The sequence below is a fragment of the Aquarana catesbeiana genome, linkage group LG05 (assembly GCF_042186555.1).
Source record: "Aquarana catesbeiana isolate 2022-GZ linkage group LG05, ASM4218655v1, whole genome shotgun sequence".
Taxonomy (NCBI): domain Eukaryota; kingdom Metazoa; phylum Chordata; class Amphibia; order Anura; family Ranidae; genus Aquarana; species Aquarana catesbeiana.
In genome coordinates, this window is record NC_133328.1 from 61,790,172 (window position 1) to 61,809,935 (window position 19,764).

General features: G+C 42.8%; 1 protein-coding gene across 15 annotated transcripts in view; it reads right to left on the reverse strand.

Moving 5' to 3' along the window:
• The window catches only part of ABI1 (abl interactor 1), a 116,715-nt gene that overhangs the window by 48,419 nt on the left and 48,532 nt on the right, over positions 1–19,764 (reverse strand). For all 15 annotated transcript variants that reach the window (XR_012244388.1, XM_073629799.1, XM_073629805.1 and 12 more), the window contains exon 3: positions 9,710–9,886. Coding sequence is in view for 14 of the 15 variants with exons in the window: in XM_073629799.1 (XP_073485900.1) it covers positions 9,710–9,886 (177 nt within the window). In the remaining variant the exon portion in view is untranslated. The remainder of the gene's footprint in view (positions 1–9,709; positions 9,887–19,764) is intronic.

The following is a 19,764-nucleotide window of genomic DNA, read 5'->3' on the forward strand; positions in this document are numbered from 1 at the left end:
ATTTCAATAGGCAGGGCGGCGCGGGAGTGGTGTATACACCGCTCCCACACTGCCCCAAAGATTCTGCTTGCAGGACTTTTTTCCCCGTCCTGCAAGCGCATCTCCCAGTGTGGCACTTGGGCTTTCACACTGGGGTGGCTTGAGAGACGCTTTACAGGTAAAGCAAAGTTCCAACCAAAAATGGAACTTCCCCTTTAACTGCAGCTGACCCCCTTTTTTTTTGGGGGGGGGGGGGGTATCCTCTTTTTAGAAGTATCCAGCTCCCACTTTCTCCCAGGCCCTGCGGCACTGGAAGAAAGTCCGCCCCTTCCCCCCTCCCTCCCATCTTCTGGGACACGTCACAGGTCCCAGAAGATTGCCCGGCCATTCACAGCTCGTGCACGCGCAGTGCGTACTCGGCTGTGAAGCCACAGCCAGGAGCCCACAGTAAGAATGCTGGCACCGTGGAGAGGAGCAGGGCTTCGTATGTCGCAAAGATGGACCGTGGGACAGGTGGGTGTCAGATTATTAAAAGTCAGCAGCTAAACTTTTTGTAGCTGCAGACTTAATTTTTTTTTTTTTTTTTTTTTTTTTGGTGGTTGCAGGTATAAACTTTTTTAAGGTGGTATTAAACCCAAAGGCCTAGTTGGTTCACACTGATACGACATAAGCACCGACTTTGGGAGCACGTCACATGACTTGCACAAATTTATGGTTCCCTATGAGAGCCGTTTAAAGAAACCTTCTGCCTTTACAACTATTTATCTTAATGGCTGCATTCTATGCATTAAGATAAAAAACCTTCTGTGTGCATCAGCCTTTCCAGCACCCCCCCCCCCCCCCCCAAACTACAGAAGTCGGTCCGACTCTGAAAAAGGTTCTTGCACTACTTTGGTCCATTTTCAGCCCATTTAACATCATTAAAGTCAGATCCTCGTCCAAACCATCTGACATGGTGATTACAGCATGAATGTGCACTTTCCCATTTCTTACAAAACTATACAGTAGCAAATCCTAAAAAGATGATCTCCATACAACAAACTAAAAATTTAATTAGTCTTGGCTGTCTGAATCCCAGGGAGGAATCTTGAGTCCCCACAGTAATTCCCAGTTCTCCATCCCATCTTGGAATCCTTTTCCAGAATAGAAAGTTAATGGAAAAACCCTTTATAATAGCTGCAGCAGGTAGACAGCATTGGGTACTTGGGGTGTCAAGAATTAACAATCTTTGTGGTTTTTAAATATTAGCTAAAGTTTATAACGTATTTAGTGCCACTTCCTGTGTCAATGGGTGTCACTAGGACAGAAGTGATGGGTTATCTCTAAGGTGGGGCCAGACACAAACAAAACATTTTATTTAGTAGGTGTGGTTGGAACATCTACCAGATTTTTTCCCATATGTTTTGCTGGTGACACTCACACCCGTCTCCGTTCTTGTCCTCGTGTCAATCAAGAGATGACTTAACTGACCAACAATCTATTTAATACATTAACCACTTAAGGACCGAGCCTCTGAGATTTGTTTTAAAGTTAAAAACAGTTTTTTTTGCTAGGGAAAAAAAAAAAAAAAAATGTATAATAATGTTTGGGGGTTCTAACACCCTAGAGAATAAAATGGCGGTTGCTACCATACTTTGTCACACCGTATTTGCGCTGTGGTCTTACAAGCGCATTTTTGGGAAAAAATACACTTTTTCTAATTAAAAAATAAAAGAAAAAACAGTAAAAGTTAGCCCAATTTTTTTTTTTTTTTATATTGTGAAAAATAATGTTACGCCGAGTAAAGCAATACCCAACATGTCATGCTTGTGGAATGGCGACAACCTTTTACCCTTAAAAATCTCCATAGGCGACATTTTAAAAAATTCTACAGGTTGAATGTTTTGAGTTATAGAGGAGCTCTAGGGCTAGAACTATTGCCCATGCTCTACCGATCACGGCAATACCTCACATGTGTGGTTTGAACACAGTTTTCATATGCGGGTGCTACTCATGTATGCGTTCGCTTCTGCACACGAAGAAAAGAAAAATAATGGGTCAATTTATTCATAATACAAGGAATGTAAACATCCCTTGTAAAAGGAAAAAAAAAAGCATGACAGGGCCTCTTAAATATGAGATCTGGGGTCAAAAAGACCTCAGATCTCATATTTACACAAAAAAATAAATAAATAATAAAATGGCCCTTTCAGAGCTATGGGCCCAAGTGACGTTTTGACATTGCTTCCGCCCTGCAATGGTATGGAGACGGGTGAGGGCCATCTTCTCCTCACTCGTCTCCATGCCACTAACTTGAGGATCCGAATGCCTCTGCCGACAGCTCCAGTAAGCAGCGGAGGACACCGAAGGGCGGGGGGGAGCGGCTTCCGCTGACGATAAAAGTGATCTCGCTGCAAATCTGACGCAGAGACCACCATTATCGTAAAACGGACTGCTAGCTGCTACCATAACAATGATATTCCTCTTCAAAGTTAAGAGGTATATCGGCGTGCGGCGGTCCGTAAGTGGTTAAATAGGAAGAAAGATTTCAAGTCAGCAGCCATCGGCACAAGGGACACTTCTCACTGATTGTAAGTACCATGCCATGTTCAAATAAAAACAAAAAAAACAAAAAAAAAAAAAAACTTAAGACTCTAAAATTGACAGGAAACCTGGAGTATTTTCAAGAACTGGAGTCAGTCCTCCCCAGCAAGCATTTTTGAATCTGATTCACATTGATCCATCAGGCCTCAGTTTGAACAAGAGGCATGGAAACAATTAAACTGCCTGGCAGAGTACAGAATAGCTGGAGTGAGAACATTCTGCATCATTGTATTACAAGGCTACATATTTCTCTTATTAGACAATGAGCCATTTTCTCCCTAAATGCTTTAAGGATTCCAGATTTTTGTTTCCAGGATTTAACACAATAAATCAGCATCTAATCTAGGGAACACATCTCTGTAAATGGGTGCAAGAACAGGGAATACCCCTCACTTTGTTTAATCTGTGATTTATTTTCTGCAATCTGTTTCTGTGCCGTCTGGACAGCTGTCGTACTTCAACCACATGGCAGAAGTAGCAATACTATGTTACAGACAGGATAAACCCAGCCTGACAACATATAGAAGGCAAGAGGAAAAAGAGCCCCAAGCTGCCCTTTGTAAATAAGGCATTCGCTTTAATTAAAGCCATTTAAACAGAGTAACATGGGTTTGCTTTTATTCATTCCATTTAAACGTGGAGTAACACAGGTTGCTGTGTGAAAAGTGAACAGAGCGCTAGAAGAAGATGGTCTGGGGGGAGGAAAGGGGGATATAGAATGTAACCCTGTGAGGAAGAAGTGGAGCCGGTGGCATGAGATAGGTGACCAGGGCGCTGGGTCACAGAAAAGAAAATAAAGCAGACAAGGCCTCAAAAACCATTCCATCCGAAGGCCAAACAGATCTCATTACCTATAGCAACAAAACCATGCCTTTCATGTTTGGAGAGTTGAGTTGGAGAAAAATCAAATACTGGAAGACTCTGGGGGAGATTTACTAAAACCGGAGAGTGGTTTCTATGCAGAACTGCACCAGATTTTGCAATCAGTTTCCAGGTTTTATTGGCAAAGTTTAATTGAACAAACTGAAGATAGAAGCCGGTTGGCTACCATGCACAGCTGCACCAGATTCTTAGTGATCCAGCACATCTCCTCCTAGAATATTGGGGCTACTTTATTACAAACCAATCGGCTTTCAGGTTTTTTTTTTTTTTTTTGTCAAAGCTTAACCCCTTGGCACAGCGCTATTGATCTTAATTCATGCAAATATGCAGCCTCTTGGCACCTGGGCCTTAGTGCCGAGAGGTCGCATATTTGTGTGAATTGAGGTCAATAGCGCTGCACGCTCCCAGCAGTGACCGGCATCTAACCAAAAGCTCCCGATCACATGCAGTAACCGCCATGACAGCCAATAATGACAGTCATATGATCTTAAGCCACACCCCGCTTCCCACTATCTTAAGCCTGGGTTCACACTGCAGCAAACACAGGCATCGCATGTAAGTCGCATCCGAGCTATGGTGCCGATCGCATTCGATGTCTGTGCAATGATAGTTAAGCCACACAGTTATATAGCTGAACTTGCATTGGATTTACACAAAAAAGGTGCAGGGACTTTTTTTTCCCCCCCGCACTGGAATCTGATGGCATGGGTGTTCTCACCCATGCCATCTGATTCCTGTCCAAACATACAGTTCACACTGCGATCTGTGAACTGATCTTGGGGTGTCATTAACATTGTATTGACGCCCACAGCGGTTTGCAGAGGGCAGTCTGCACTGCCTTCGGGGGAGATGCGATGCGGGTACCGGCACTGGAATCACACTAGTTCCTGCATCGCTACAGTGTGACCCTAGGCTAGGCTTGGGAGGTGTTGTCGTGAATAGGTTAATTGAATATGCTGAAGTTAGCAGCCGATTGGCTGCACCAGATTTTGCACTCTCCAGTTTTAGTAAATCAACACCACTGTCATTACTTGTGAGCTAAAAATCTGATCATTTCTGAACCTTGGTATTTTTGTCCATTTCATAGTTTTGGCCCACAGATCCTGTGTGAGGACGATCCCCCTGTAGATTCTACTTTATTGACAAGCGATCTTATTGTGGATTTATCGTGTGAGTGCACATTTGGCTACTTTATTAAAGTTGCTTTACTACTGCACTTAGTGGCACCCCATCGTGTTTCTCTACAGTTATTTTTAGAGATCCTTCCCATTTCTCGGTAGAGCTGCCCTCTGTGTGCTGTGATTAGTTCCATTATGGACCGTATTAATCAGCATGGACTTATGGACCGATTTAGCCCTTCTTAAAATCACATGGACTTAAATGGGGAAGGATTTGCTAATTTTACACCTGGGATTGCGCTGTATAGTTTGTGGTTTTCCAAAATAAGCCACAAAATTAGTGTTCTGTTCCTGACAAGACCGTTCACTGACTGGGTCCAGGCACAATCAAACTTTCCCTACAAATGTTCTAGAACTGCAAGTCTCTGCATGTTATGTTAGTAACAGAAGAGGAAGAACTTGAACCCGCTGCTCTTCAGCTACGGGTTACGAGGTCCCTGTGCCCACTGCAGCGCCTAGCAAAAGAAAAAAAAAAAAAAAAAAATACAGCGTGGGAGAGAAGCAAATCGTCAACCTTCCATCACTTGTTCCAAACTGCGCACAGTCTATTTGCGGCACGTACACTTTGCAAACAATCACGCGCTGTGGCTCTGACACCTAGGACATAAGAGCACTCAGCGTTGCTAGGAGATATCCCTACGGTTAAAACCTTTATTTTACTTACAGTGTAGGTGGATGTAAAAAGCAAAGATTTTCCTCATTACAGAAAGGACAAAGTACTCATGCAATTAAAAAGCAATTATTTTCAGTGGGTGCCAAATATCAGGCTTATTTAATAGACCGCTACAAAGTGTGGGACCCATAACAACCAATCAAAATGCAATGTGCACTACAGGAGATCCCCGGGTTATAAACAAGATCGGGTCTGTAGGTTTGTACTTAAGTTGAATCTGTTAAGTCGGAACAGTTACATTTGTTAAGTGTAGCTCCAGCCAAAATAACTATTTTTAAGCTTTTTGGATAGCATAGGGGAGGGTTATCACCCCTGCAATGTTTGTTTTGCTGTCTGTGCTCCTGTTCAGATTTCACCTTACTTTGTGTCGCAATGACAATTGGATTTAGAAAATTTTGGATTGGCAATAAAGCATCAGTGAGTGGGAGGTACCTTTTTCCCATAATAACTGTTATGCCCCGTACACACGGTCGGATTTTCCGATGGAAAATGTCCGATCGGAGCGTGTTGTCGGAAATTCCGACCGTGTGTGGGCTCCATCGGACATTTTCCATCGGATTTTCCAACACACAAAGTTGGAGAGCAGGAGATAAAATTTTCCGACAACAAAATCCGTTGTCGGAAATTCCGATCGTGTGTACACAAATCCGACGGACAAAGTGCCACGCATGCTCAGAATAAATAAAGAGATGAAAGCTATTGGCCACTGCCCCGTTTATAGTCCCGACGTACGTGTTTTACGTCACCGCGTTTAGAACGATCGGATTTTCCGACAACTTTGTGTGACCGTGTGTATGCAAGACAAGTTTGAGCCAACATCCGTCGGAAAAAATCCTAGGATTTTGTTGTCGGAATGTCCGAACAAAGTCCGACCGTGTGTACAGGGCATTACAGGTGTGAATTTCCCTTCCAAGGGGGAGATTTCCTCTCACTTCCCGTTGTCTCCCTCAGTTTGTAAGTAGGAGTTGTTTGTAAGTCGGATGTTTATAACTAGGGGACCGACCGCTTGTATTCTACCTTCAATAATGTAGGTTCTGGTTGTCAGGGGTTACTACCGTTTGCAAATAATCACAAGACCCTTTAAAAATTGTGTGGCTTTTCGCATGTTGCATTGCCCATGCATTTTCAATGGTCTCTTGATGCATGTAAACAGGCAAAAAATAAAGTTCTCCTTTAGGAACCTGTATTTAGGGTGTAACATGTTTCTAAGCACCGCCATAGGATATCGAACACTCAAATGGCCAACATTCAAATTTAAATTTCTGTAATACCCCCATCTAAATATTTTGCCCCATTTTATTACAAATGTTTGACCATTTTTGGATTTAAAGCAGAATTCCAGGAATTCAAGCACACAAGTCCAAGGAGGTGCGCAGCATCCCATTAACTTTCATTTATATTGGACCGGTTTATGGTTCTGCCAGGGCATATACTGACACACTAGGGGTTGTGAGAAGGGAGTAGCTATGCCCCCCGCCCACCCGACCATTCAGAGAAGCCCTTGTATTTAGTGAAAGAGTTCACATAATACAAAGGCTTCAGCAATTGGGCAGGAGGGGCAGGTATAGCATCTGCACCAATTCTAATACTGAAGCATTAGCATCAGCGATAGTGGTCAGAGTGCAATAAACTGTCAGATGTAAATATAGAGAAAAGCCCAGGAGATGTCATACACCTGCTTGGACCTAATCTGTGTACCTTCCGCTTTTTATAAAGGAGCTGAATACCTGGAATCTAGATTTAAAAAGCTGACAATATGCCATGGAGAAACATCTAAAACACGCAGAGGTTCCAGCAGCTGTCTTGCTGTGGCCATGCACCTATCCATGCCATGCAATGATCTGCGGGTCACTCTACAGTCTATGCAAGTAACTTGTTTTCTGCAGATTGCATTCAAGCCTCTACAAATAAAACAAAACTGCTTTTTGTTTCCAAGAGAATTACCACAAGACAGCTTCGGTGTCTCCCCCACCCCCCAGAGGCAAGGAGCGCATGGGAACAAAATGACTTCATGCTTTCGGTGAAGAAAAATTCAATTTCTATTAGATTACAAAGAGGCTACATAGAGGGTTTGATCGTTTAGACATTTCATAACCAAATTAAATACACAAGTTATTTCATATACACAGATCACCAATATAGCACATTAAGAGATGTTCGGTCAATATAGAGATTAATGGAAGTCTAGAAAGAGATTATTAGCCATGGACCTAATCAAGTCTAAGAAGCCAAATCTCATTAGTACAGTGAGGTCTGGATTGTGCACCTGAATCCCAGATCCTCTCTTTGCAACTAAACCCAAGCTGCAGGTACTTTGCTATTCTCGTCTTACAGGACAATGGGGCTCAGTTACAAAATCTAGTAAAAAAGACAGTCAAATTTTTTTTTTTTTTTGCAGGGTAGAAAATAAAAGTAACACATGACATTGAACAAAACCTTTATTTTCTCTAAAAAAGCCAAGACCAATTTTAAGGTGAGTATTCAATTTAAAAAAGGGTATGGGCTTTTTTTTTTTTTTTTTTTTTTTTTTTTTTTTTAATATATTTACCTCGGTGGTTGCAGAATCAGACCGATGCTGCAGCTGTTCTTCCGGCATCTCTGCACTGAGAAACGAGCCACCAAACACCGCTGATGGCTTGGTTCTCACTACTCCCCGAGCGGAGAGATGCTGCCTGTCAGTCAGCATCTCTCCTGCTCTGCTCTGATCCTCCACGCCCATTGGAGCGATGAGCTGTGGAGGGGCGGGGAGCAGCCTTCTTAGCGTCTCGCGTCTTCACTTGTTCTAGCCCTGATTAATGGTAAAGGCTAAAGTTAGGTAGGTTAAAACACTGCAACTACATTGATCCTCGCTGTCTTCTGGCTCCTGTGTCGATCGGCTACCCTGCTGCATAACCACAGGGGATCGCACACTCAACATGGGCGCCTTGCATTTTTCTCAATGAATACAAAGCATTCTCCGATTGAAAGAGGCGGAGATTGTGTCATCACCACCCCACCTTGTCCAATCAGAGAATTATTTATATTAAAAAAAAAAAAATCAAGAGAATTATTCTGATTGGACAAGGTGGAGCGGCAGGGGGTTGATGACACAATCTGAACCTCATCCAGTCAGAAAAAGCCATTTCCAAGAAAGGCTAAAGCTACTGTAGATGAACAGGTGGGCAGCTTAAGGGAAGCAAAAAATATCACCAATGAGAGATGAAGTCAACCTAGTCAGTGCTTCACCCAGGCATATTTAGATCATTTTTTTACTTTTCTAGCTTTTTTTAAGTATAGGACATACACTATGGCAAAAAGTTTATGGACACCTTACCATTACACTTCTATTGGCTTATTTAAGCATCATAATCTAAAACCATGGGCATTAAAGCGGTTGTAAACCCTGGTTTGTTATTTTTGCCTATAAGGCGTTCGTGTAGGTAAAATTTGTACTCAGTCTCCTTATGGATTGTTTTAGAAAAAGGAAGAAGCTATGGAAAATAGACCTGGGGTGTGCCATGGTCAGTATGCCTAAAAGGGGGCATACCCAAGTAATGATTAAACAGGGAAAGTAAAAGAAAGAAGGGGGAATGGGTGGGTGGGATACGTGAGAGTCACCGTCGACAAGGAAGGACGGAGGGGAGGAGGGGAGGAGGGGAGGATTTATGCAGCCCGACTCCTCCCACAAATACAGGCTGACCTGCGGTCAGCCCTACACCAATATCTCCTGAATGAAGGTCCGTTCCAGACCTCAGCTTCTAGCTGGAACTGAGGGCTCCTGCGCGCATGTCACTCAGCACCAGAGCAGGTGATCCAGGAATAAAGGACGGGAGATGTCAGCCCTCTCAGCAGTGACTGAGCGCCACTGAGAGGGCTTTGTTCTAAGGTATTTCATAATGTGCTAGTATGCCATGCATACTAGCACATTATGCTATTGTCTTGCAGGTTTTTGATTTTTTTTTTTTTTTTGTGGTTTACAACCTCTTTAATATGAACTTAAACTGAGGTGACGAAAAAACATGTTTTTTTGTTGAGCATCCTTTGTAAAGCTGGAGGTGTCCCCTACTCCTACATGTCCTGAATGACCCACGGTACTGAAAAACTGCACCTACAGGCAAAAACCGGTACAGTAACATGACCAAAAGAATATAATTCTTTACAAGAACAGTTCAATTTCTGGGGTCAGTTTTAGTTTGCCAAAGAGGATTGACAAGGGAGGGAGGCTACATAATAGGGTTCAAGCCAATAAATTAAATGTACTATAAAAGCCCCACTGTGTTTTACCTAATAGCTTCTGAAGAAACTCACAATTCTGATGCAAAAGAAAGTTGCTATTTCTTGAACAGGAAGTGTATGTGTTCCAGTTCACTACCTTTGCACATGTAAAGGAAGCAAATTGTGCTAAATAACGTCATAACAAAATTGGTCCTCTTACCTTCACTCCATGGCCTACATCATCCAGCACCGTGTAGTCTATAGGCTTTCGTATGTACCTGACGGGACGCTCTATGTTGGCTGGAGCTATAATTTTATGACTCCTTGCAGTGTTCTTGTTGGTTGTTAGGATACCAATCTCTCTGCGAGCCACCTTCTCTTTGTGGATGTCCACGGTCTGCAAAAGGACAAAATATTGTGTCTCAGAATCGATGCCAGGGTGGTACGACCCCATTATAAGAACAAGCTTTAATATCAAAATAAGTCTCATTACCTTTTAGGAAGGACTAAAAATGTATTTACAATAATCTTTTTTGCAAATAACCCATAGGCACAAGTCAAACACTAACACTATGACCAAACCAATCAAAATCTGTCATTTAGACCAGTGTTCCTCAACCTTTTTTCATTCAAGGCATCCTTTAAATAAAATGGACACAGTCTTGAGGCACCCCATTCTAAAATGCAAAAAAAACTATTCTAACAGTCGTAAACAATGCAGCATCATCCACACATGTAGAACACCCAACATTAAGAGATTTATTCTTCCGAAGCAAAAGCTTTTGCAAACTGGTTCTGACTAGTATTCCAAGGTTTCTCTTCTTTCCTTTCTTCATTACTCAGTTAATGTGACCCCAACCCTGACGGAGAGGGGCTGGGAAGGGTCAAACAAGGATGCTGTGCAGGCAACTGACATCCTCCTTTATCAACAGGTGATGCCATTGATAGTTAGGACGCCAGTAGTTAGAAGGTTGTAGTGGTGCACAATGAAAACATGTGGCTTAGTGTAACTAAAAAGGCAGCCTTCATTCACATGCCTATATACAATTTTTGGGGAATTTATAGGCATTTTGCCAAGGCACCCCTGAAGAAACCCCAGGGTGCCTGGGCACCCTGGTTCAAAAAGGCCGATTTAGACCACCACAGCTGACATGTGAAAGATCAGCTTGAAGTGGAATTCTGGGCTCTTCTTAGAAAATCTTAAAAAAATGGGTCCCCCATCCCAAAAAAAAAAAAAAAAAAAAACCTATAATTATTAACCTATGTATACTTACCGATTTTGAGGCTGCTCGTCATGTGATCCAGCTTCCCTGTGCCAGTCAGTGCTGCTACAGGAGAAAGCTCTGATAACGGATGGGTCATTGAAGCCTATGGGTGAGGTCACCACTTCTAGGCTTTACTAGCAATCATTGGAGCACCCTCTCATCTCCCTTGAAACTGCCACCGGGTGATACAGGGTAGATCAAGTGACCAGACTGATCTGAAAATAGCTAAGTATATGGATCCTTCTAAAACAGGTTGGTAAATATAAATGTTGGGGGGACAGACAGTTTTAAGAGTAGCTGAGTAAAGCCTGGAATTCCACTTAGAAAAAGATGTAAAAAACATCCTTAATCACCCTGGTTGAAGAAAAAGCCTCTATGCAGCTTAAAACGGAAGTAAACCCATCAATCTGATAGTTTTAGCTAGCATTTCCAGCATGCCGGTGTCTTGCCGAGAAAGTTCCCCCGGCTGATAAGGACCCCCCTGTACTGCGCAGGCGCATCGCGAACGACTAGGAGCTGCCGAAAATAGATGAAGCTGAAAAACTCAGCTGTACACGGCGCTTGCGCCCTAGGTCCAGGTTCAAGGCTCACCATCCAAGTGGACCTAGAGGGAGAATAAAGTGCAGAGCGAAGCGAGGCCGTGCCCGAAGCATGGCGAGCGAAGCGAGCCCGCTAGGGGCCCCCTTACAGGCGCCGTGTACAGCCGATTTCTATTCTTTTCGGCTTCGGCTATTTCCGCCGGCTCCTACTGCGCAATTGCTGTGCCTGCGCAGTAGAGGGGGGTCCTTATCTGCCAAGGGGAACTTTCTCGGCAGAACACCGGAAATGCTAGCTGTCACACTGGCTGTGCTCTCAACCTAACTGTCAAACAATCCAATGGCTGGTGTCAAAGGATCACATGTGCAGCATCATAGCAGTTGCAGAGTAAGAGGCCAAGATGGCAGCTTCCTTGGCTGAAAATGAAAGGAGGGTTTACTTCCACTTTAAAAGGTTGGAGGAGAAGCAGTTAGGTTCATCTATACAGATAATCATTAAGGTGACCTTACACTGGACCCTCTCTCCCTATCCCACTCGGTCTCGCTGTACCAGAGTGCCACGATTCCCCCCCCCCCCACTGTTAGACACAGAAAAGCCGCTTCACTGGTCTGAGATTTGAAATCCTGGTGGTTTTCTCTCCTCGCAGTGCTGACAGTAATGGGGGATGGGGAGAGGGTCCAGTGTAAGGTCACCTTACAGACTTTTTGTAAAAGGTGAGCTCACACTTTAAAGGAGGAACTCCAGTTGTTTCTGTGTTTATTAGAAGTCAACAGATACACTTTTTGTAGTTGTTTTTTAATAAACACACATTCACCTGCCCCACGATGTAGCGACGTGGTCACCCGTGCCATCACTGCTCTCCCTCTTCTCACCTTGGCGCTGGCATTGCAATTGTGGGCAACCAGCTGTGACAGCTTAAGGCTTCAGAGTTGGGTGCGCACTGCACATGTGCGAGTCGCGCTTAGTGTCCTGCATGGTCTGGCAGTCATCTGGGACCTGTGACATGTCCCAGATAACTGGAGGGAGGGGGATGTGAAAACTTCAGCTCAGATCACCTAGAGCGGGTACCTGTCAAAACTAGGTATCCACTCCCTCCTCCTCCCCTTAAAAATAAAAACTAAACCCTTCCCCCCCATCCGCGACATGCCAAAAGTCTAGGGAGAGGGGAGGAGTACTTAAAGCAGAACGTCCTCTTTTGCGCTTTTGGGTGGAGCTCCGCTTTAAAATGCATAGAGGGGTTTTCACTGTCTGGGCGATAAGGATGTGGAACTCTTTAGACAAGCATTTTAGTGAACACAATATACAAGGATATGGGAAATGATTAATCAACACACCCACAGGTTGAACTGAATGGACTAGTGTCTTTATTTAACATTACCAACTATAAAAAACAAAATCAATAAAATCTCACAGAAGCTTTAACTAGATAATGTAAACTTCAAAAGTAGTTTCTAGTATTTTATAGCAGTTTTTATTCAATTATAACTTGGTGATCCTGCCATGAAGGTCTGTCAGATAACTTCCTGTTATGCAGCAAGAATGCTTTACCCTAGGGCTGGGAGATTTTCTAAAATAAATTAAAAAAAAAAAAACTCAATTCACGATTTTTTTTTTTTTTCTGACACCGCGCCGGTTCTGAGGAGCTGCGGGCAGGAGTTTTTAGGCAAGGCCGCAGCTTCAGCCTAGTCCGTGGCGTCCAGCCTCGCGGACTAGGCTGAAGCCGCGGCCCCACCTAAAAACTCCTGCCCGCAGCTCCTCAGGACCAGCGCGGTGAAAAAAAAAAAGAAAAAAAAAGAAAAAAAGGATTTGCTTAAATTTTGAATCGATTTGACCTCTCAACGCGATTCAAGATTTAAATCTATTTTTTCCCCAGCCCTACTTTGCCCTAGTCTCCAAAGTGTGCATTAGTGTTGTCAACCCTGCCAAGAGAGACAAGAGGAAAAAAAAAAAAAAAAAAAACCTAGCACTGCTGATACCTACTTTTCCTTCTCAGCTTTATGATGTTTAAGTTTCAACCGCAGGCAGTGTGTAAAATATTACAACACTTATTTCACCTATCACGTGTATATCAGTAGCCGTTTAAACAAACAAAACAATTCCTCTCATAAGATAAAAACTTCCCAATCAAGCAATTCATCAAAAGCAGCGCACCCGTCAATATTTAAAGTGACTAGCTAACAAATGTCTCTCAACATAAGTGAACAAAAAAAAAAAAATAGGGGTAGTAAGAGGTGATGAGAAAGAGTCCGAAGTAGACACAGATGGTGATCTTAGTATTGTCTGTAAAAGGTGCACCTGTCACCAAATTCCTCAAGACAGGGTGTCACACTCCCCTCTGGGGTTTAAACTCACCGAACCGTTGAAATATATCATCCTCAACGGATATCCAGATGCTACCTCCACATGGTGTCCTCAATCAGAGCCTCAAACAAAATCCACAGGTACCGTAAACATGAGAAGAAAAACTCCACATAGATTAAATGGGACTAGACTTTTGAGATTCCTCCGATCATCAAAACTTAAATTCAATAAAACTTTCACAGTCCTTTGTGACGCTGTGTAATTAAAACTTTCACAATCCTTGTCAGTCTTGATGACAACTTGATGTCCTTGTTATTATCAAACCTTACTGAGGGGCCAAAGATGGTTCCGTGGTGTGCTCAGCCATACACGCCGACCCCCACTACTTCTGGTTTCCTCCCTCAGTTCTTTGGAACGCAAGGCGTCAGTACGTCACATCCGGTTGCCGAAAGATCACGCCTGACGCGTTTCGTCATTAGGACTTTGTCAAAGGACCTTGTTTGTTACACATGTGTAAGACAGTAGGGCCGAAACAACTAATCGATTATTAAAATAGTTGTCAACTATTTTCATAGTTGCTTAATCGGTCAGCTGATTAGTTGGCCTGCATACAGAACGCATAAATTTGTTTACATATCTGGAAATGCAGTGTGGCACACATACAGCTCAGTACACCATCCATACAGGTCAGGAAGTTCCTGAGAAGTTGTGAATGTGAGAGGAGCAATGCCTCATGGGACATGTAGTCCCGGGCAGGAAGCGAGTGGTTCTAAAAGCAAAAAAGATGTTTTACCTTGCTATAGGGGCACTCTATACTATACTTTGCAGCTTGCTATAGGGGTGCTCTGAAGGCAGGAGGAGCTAGAAGACCCCAGAACAGGCCTTGTTCACCTATGCGTTTTTTGCAGGCACACACTACAGTCCATTTAACATGGCTGCCTATGTCACACCTATGCTTTTTTCAGTCGCAACGCATTTGGAAAAGGTCAGACTTTTTTCAATGCAAAGCTGTTTTTTGGCTTGTTTGGTTAAATAGACTAATGGAGAAGCTGCAGAAAAGCATGTGGTGCTTTTTGCTGCAATTTGCGTTTTTTTTTTGCCTGCCCAACAACAAATTGGCCCCAAAAAAAAAAAAAAATGCAAAATTGCAGCAAAGAGGCGTGTGCAAAAAAAGCAAAACGCACAGCAGAAAGGTCTCAAAAGCAAACTGCATAGGTGTGCACCGAGCCTTATGGTGGCCACACGTATCGATTATCGTATATTTTTTGTTTTGAAGAAACACATTATTTCTGTATGACCAGCATAAGTGACAGGCACAGGGAGATTTTATCAAGCCACCTGCCTATGACAAGGGAGACTGCCATACAGAATATATTACAGTTCTGTCTGAAAAATCTGCAAAACAGTATTCTTTTCTTTAAAGTGAAGTTCCACCCAAAAATGGAACTTCCACTTTTTGGATTCCTCCCCCCCTCCGGTGTCACATTTGGCACCTTTCAGGGGGAGGAGGGAGCAGATACCTGTCTAATACAGGTATTTGCTCCCACTTCCTGGCATAGACCACCACAGCGATTGAGGTGACCTACGCCACTTCCGGCACCTACACTGTCCTCCCCCGCTGTATTCTGGGAGACACACAGGTCCCAGAACACAGCAGAGACCTGAGACCTCGCGCATGCGCAGTAGGGAACCAGGAAGTGAAGCCGCACGGCTTTACTTCCTTACTCCCGGACCGAGGATGGCGGCGGCAGCAGCCGAGAGCCCCGGTTTAAATAACAAAATTTGATCTCGAGTCTGATGTTTACCAGATTCAACCTCTAATAGTATATACAGTATTTCTCTTCTGTCTGTTATTCTCAGAGTTGCTTAGACATTTTGCTCCCTAACCATATAGTTGGTTATTTATATTTACTACTACATATAGATATTAAAGAATAAATTGCCTTTTTTTAACTTTACATATTAACTAAATAAGGTTATTATCAGATTAAGCAAAACTATCAAATCGGCCAACTAAGATTATGAAAATAATCGTTAGTTGCAGCCCTATCAGACAGCATTGCTTCCAGAACAAAACTCATCTTCCCTTGAACTATCAGCAGAGTAAGTGGAAAGTTCAAGCTGAAGTCAGGCTTAAAGTGTATTTCCACTTTTGCAGCCAACTTGGTATAAAATGTCTACTTTATTGTTACGGGTTACCATTTCAAAATTATTCAGAGATTGCTACTTATCTTTTACCAGTTTAAAAATCCTACCTAGCTGTTCCTGCCATGTACCACATTAACTTTGGGGGCGGGGGAGTTTTATACTTGGTGTCTAAATATTTTAGGTAGGATTAAAAAGGAAAAAAAATGTGCACAATAGTTACTGGGCCCTACTACGGGTACAAATACACACAAATGGTATGCCGATGCATTGTCAGGAGAAGGAGCATTTCTCCTGGAGATTTTTCAGGTGTGGGTCATGGTAATGCCAAGATATATACATGCCTTTACCAAGAGCTGGTCTATGTTGCCCTGCACTTACAGGATGTCCACACACTGAGCGTACTTCAACCCAGAAGATTGAGGACATAGGACTGGCAAAAATAACTGGCGACATTTGTTTAGAGAGCTGCTTTTAGTTCTTTTAATGGTGGCAGAGCCTCTCTAAGTTCTCAGTAACAACATGTTCCTACCCACTGCATTGAGAACGGCTCAGAATCCAATTATGAGGGAGAGCGCTGGTAATCTGCACAATGCCTGATACTAAATGCTGAAGACAAGCATGGACAGGCATGAAAAACTCGTTAGACTTTGAATTGTTTAATTGCCTTTGTCAATTATTTTAAGGTAATTATAAATATTCATTGCAGCTTTCAAAACAGCATATGAAGAACAAGTTTGTGTCTTCATAGGAGCAAAGCCGGTCAATCCGCATATTACAGCAAACACGAGCAGCCGCCACTACTAGAAGTCAAGTTTGCCTCTGCAAGAAATCCCCTCAGAACTTTATGGCGCCTCCCCACCCCACACCTCGTCGTCCATGACGCCCCCCACCGAGTCTGGAGTCTACACCTGCTTATTTACAATAATTAAGAATGAAGAGGAAGGAGAGATTTCTTGGTGCTGCAATGTGTACCAAGCAGAAATAAAGCAACGAAAATCAAAGAAAATATCTCCCGGTCTGAGTCCCTTAGAAATACAAGCCTCCAGTGAGCAACTCCACCCACCATTATCAAGAACAGTTTTCAGAAGATAGGTCCCTTCATTTTCAAATTGACTTTTATTGAGAAGTCTTCAAAGAAAAACAGAAACAAGAACACAAGTAAGAACACAAAGCAGCCTTTTGCAACAGAACAAATTATTAGTTAAAACCAAACTCCAGCCAAAATTAATTTGGGTTTGCCGAGCGGGGGAACATTGGAGATCGTCAGATTTTTATTGAGATTAGTGCTCCCACTAGGTACACTCCCAATATAGAGACCGAGGAGAGGACCAGGAATCTGACACTCCCGAAGTGTTGGGATTCTGTAGGACAGTGGTTCTCAACTCCAGTCCTCGGGACCCACCAACAGGCCAGGTTTTAAATATTACCTTGGGGAGATGCAGACTAGAATACTGCAATCACTGAACAGCAAATTATATCACCTGTGATGTATTTCAGTTATCTTGCAAACCTGGCCTGTTAGTGTCCTGAGGACAGGAGTTGAGAACCACTGCTGTAGGATCTCCAGCTGGTCTCTCTCCCTCTTAAGCAGCATTATTGGCAGATGGTGAGGAGAATAGTTAAAGTCAAAGTTGACCTTTGTGGGAAAAAAAAAAAAATTAAATAAATGCACATTATTTTTTTCTGCAAAAATATATGTACGTTTCCCAGGAAGATTTGGTGCCCTTTCAGAAGGAGCACCAAAACCGTGAGACATAAAATTTAAAGTGCTACTAAATACACACCTTTAAATTGTCCCTTTATTTCTGTATGCATGGTGACACTAATTATTTTAATAAATAAAACAACCTAAGTACCCTTTTTCTAAAACAAAGCTGTCACATGACCCAGATCTTTCCCAGCCTGTCTGCAGAGAAACAATCAGGAGGAGCTTCTAGTCCTATGCTGCTGGTCACATGTTTTAAAAAAAATAAATAAAAATAAAAAACACCCCCAATAAACTCTTAAATTGTCATACAAAAAATATATTTGAAATCAAATCTTTATTTTTTTTGCAATATGGTGTGGGTGGATTTCTGCCAGTCACAGGCTGTGTCATGCCCCTCCACCGTGTCTTAGAATAAGACTACACCGCCAAGTGTGTACACTCCAGTACACAAAGTTTGCCGTTTTGACAGAACAGCGACTAAAGAGGAAAAAGTTGTCACTGCCTTGGAGGCGGCCATGTTGTTGGTTAGTATCGGGCAGACTAACAATGTCCGCTCATAATATGTACCGGAGCGCACACGCTTGCCAGTGTGGTGTCAAAAAAAAAAGCAACTCATCTAAATCTCCAATTACGGATGCTTTACAGTAACCGGAAGTGACGCGATTGGAGATCTCGATGAACAGGGTATTTTGACAGAATACTGGCTGGGTTTTTTTTTCCCTTTTGACAGCTCAGAGCAGAGAACGGCTCTGCACTTTAACATGAAAGTTGGGGAAATGATGGATTAAGATCGTGAGGGGGGCTGAATCGCGACCATGATTTTTTGAAGGTTTAATCTAGCAGCTCTTCATGTAATGCACCATTTATTGATAGTTTTATTTTTTAATATGGGTTTAGTGACACAAAGGTCAATGGTAAAGCGCAGCTAACCCACACCAAACCCGCAGGTACACTGCGCTGCACCAGTGATGCAGGCAAACCGCACCGCATAAAAAAAAGGGGCCAAAAAGTCATTTGAAATTAGTCCATGAAGGCATCATCAAATTGTTGGACGAGCGGTTTTTCGACTACCTTGTCTGAACAATTTAACAAACAAAATGCTATAGGTGTAAGGCATAAGGGTCCACAAAAAAGTTGGTGAAGCAGAGGAAAAAATAAAGCAGCCAAATGAGGGTGTACAGAAACCTTGCCGTCTGAGGAGGGTGGTAGCGGACCAGGTCACAATACCCAGTAACACATTCTGGATAAGAGAGGCAATGCACGTCAAGTATTTACAAAGCACAACAGTACCTTAGAATTCAAATTCAGATGGTGTTTCCAAAAACCAAACTGAAGGAATTAAAGTGAGGTGGCCAGGGATTGTACAGAAAATACCTCAACGAAAAACAGAAGCCCGGTGTGGATATGCAATGATCCCTGTATGCATGTCAGGGCCTAACTTCACATTATGAATTGAGTGTACATCCATAAAATACTTAATTTCTCCTTCAGTTGGATGCAAGCAGCTCATTTGCAGAGCCTGACATCAGCAGCATGGTTTCATTCCCACGCCTCTGTCAGTTCCACTTCAATGGACGTTGACATAATAATCACATTTCAAGCCATGTAATTGATCTCCTCCACAGCAAGCTCTTAGCCAGACTTCCTGCTCAGCTTTTATTTTTGGAACACGGAGGTTTCCCACTACATGGTCAGCCTGATTATTTCAGTTAATCTGACAGTGTGGAAATAAAGGAATGCTAGGCCACAAACCAAAATATGGTCTCATGGGTCAGCCATCATAAAAGGTCTTCAATTCAGCATTCCAATGGAAGTGAACCTACAACCTGTTCTAAATTATGCCAATGATATTTTTCGCATTTACCTAAATAATTGATGTAAAGAACAGTCAGCATAATTCTCATGTTATCAACTATTATGAGTACAATTCAAATTTTATTGAACAAACCTTCTAATAACTTTTTTTTTTTTTTGAATAAAACTTACAATGCACTGTTCCAAATTATTACACACAGTAATGCCGCGTACACACGAGCGGCCTTTACGGCAGACTTTGTCTGGCGGACTTCGCAAATGAACGGACTTGCCTACACACGATCAACCAAAGTTCGACGGATTCGTACGTGATGACGTACGACTGGACTAAATCAAGGAAGTTCATAGCCAGTAGCCAATAGCTGCCCTAGCGTCAGTTTGTCGGTTGGACTAGCATACAGTCGAGCGGACTTTGACCGGACTCGAGTCCGTCAGACAGATTTGAAACACGTTTCAAATCTAAGTCCGTCAAACTTTTGAGAAAATAAAAGTCCGCTGGAG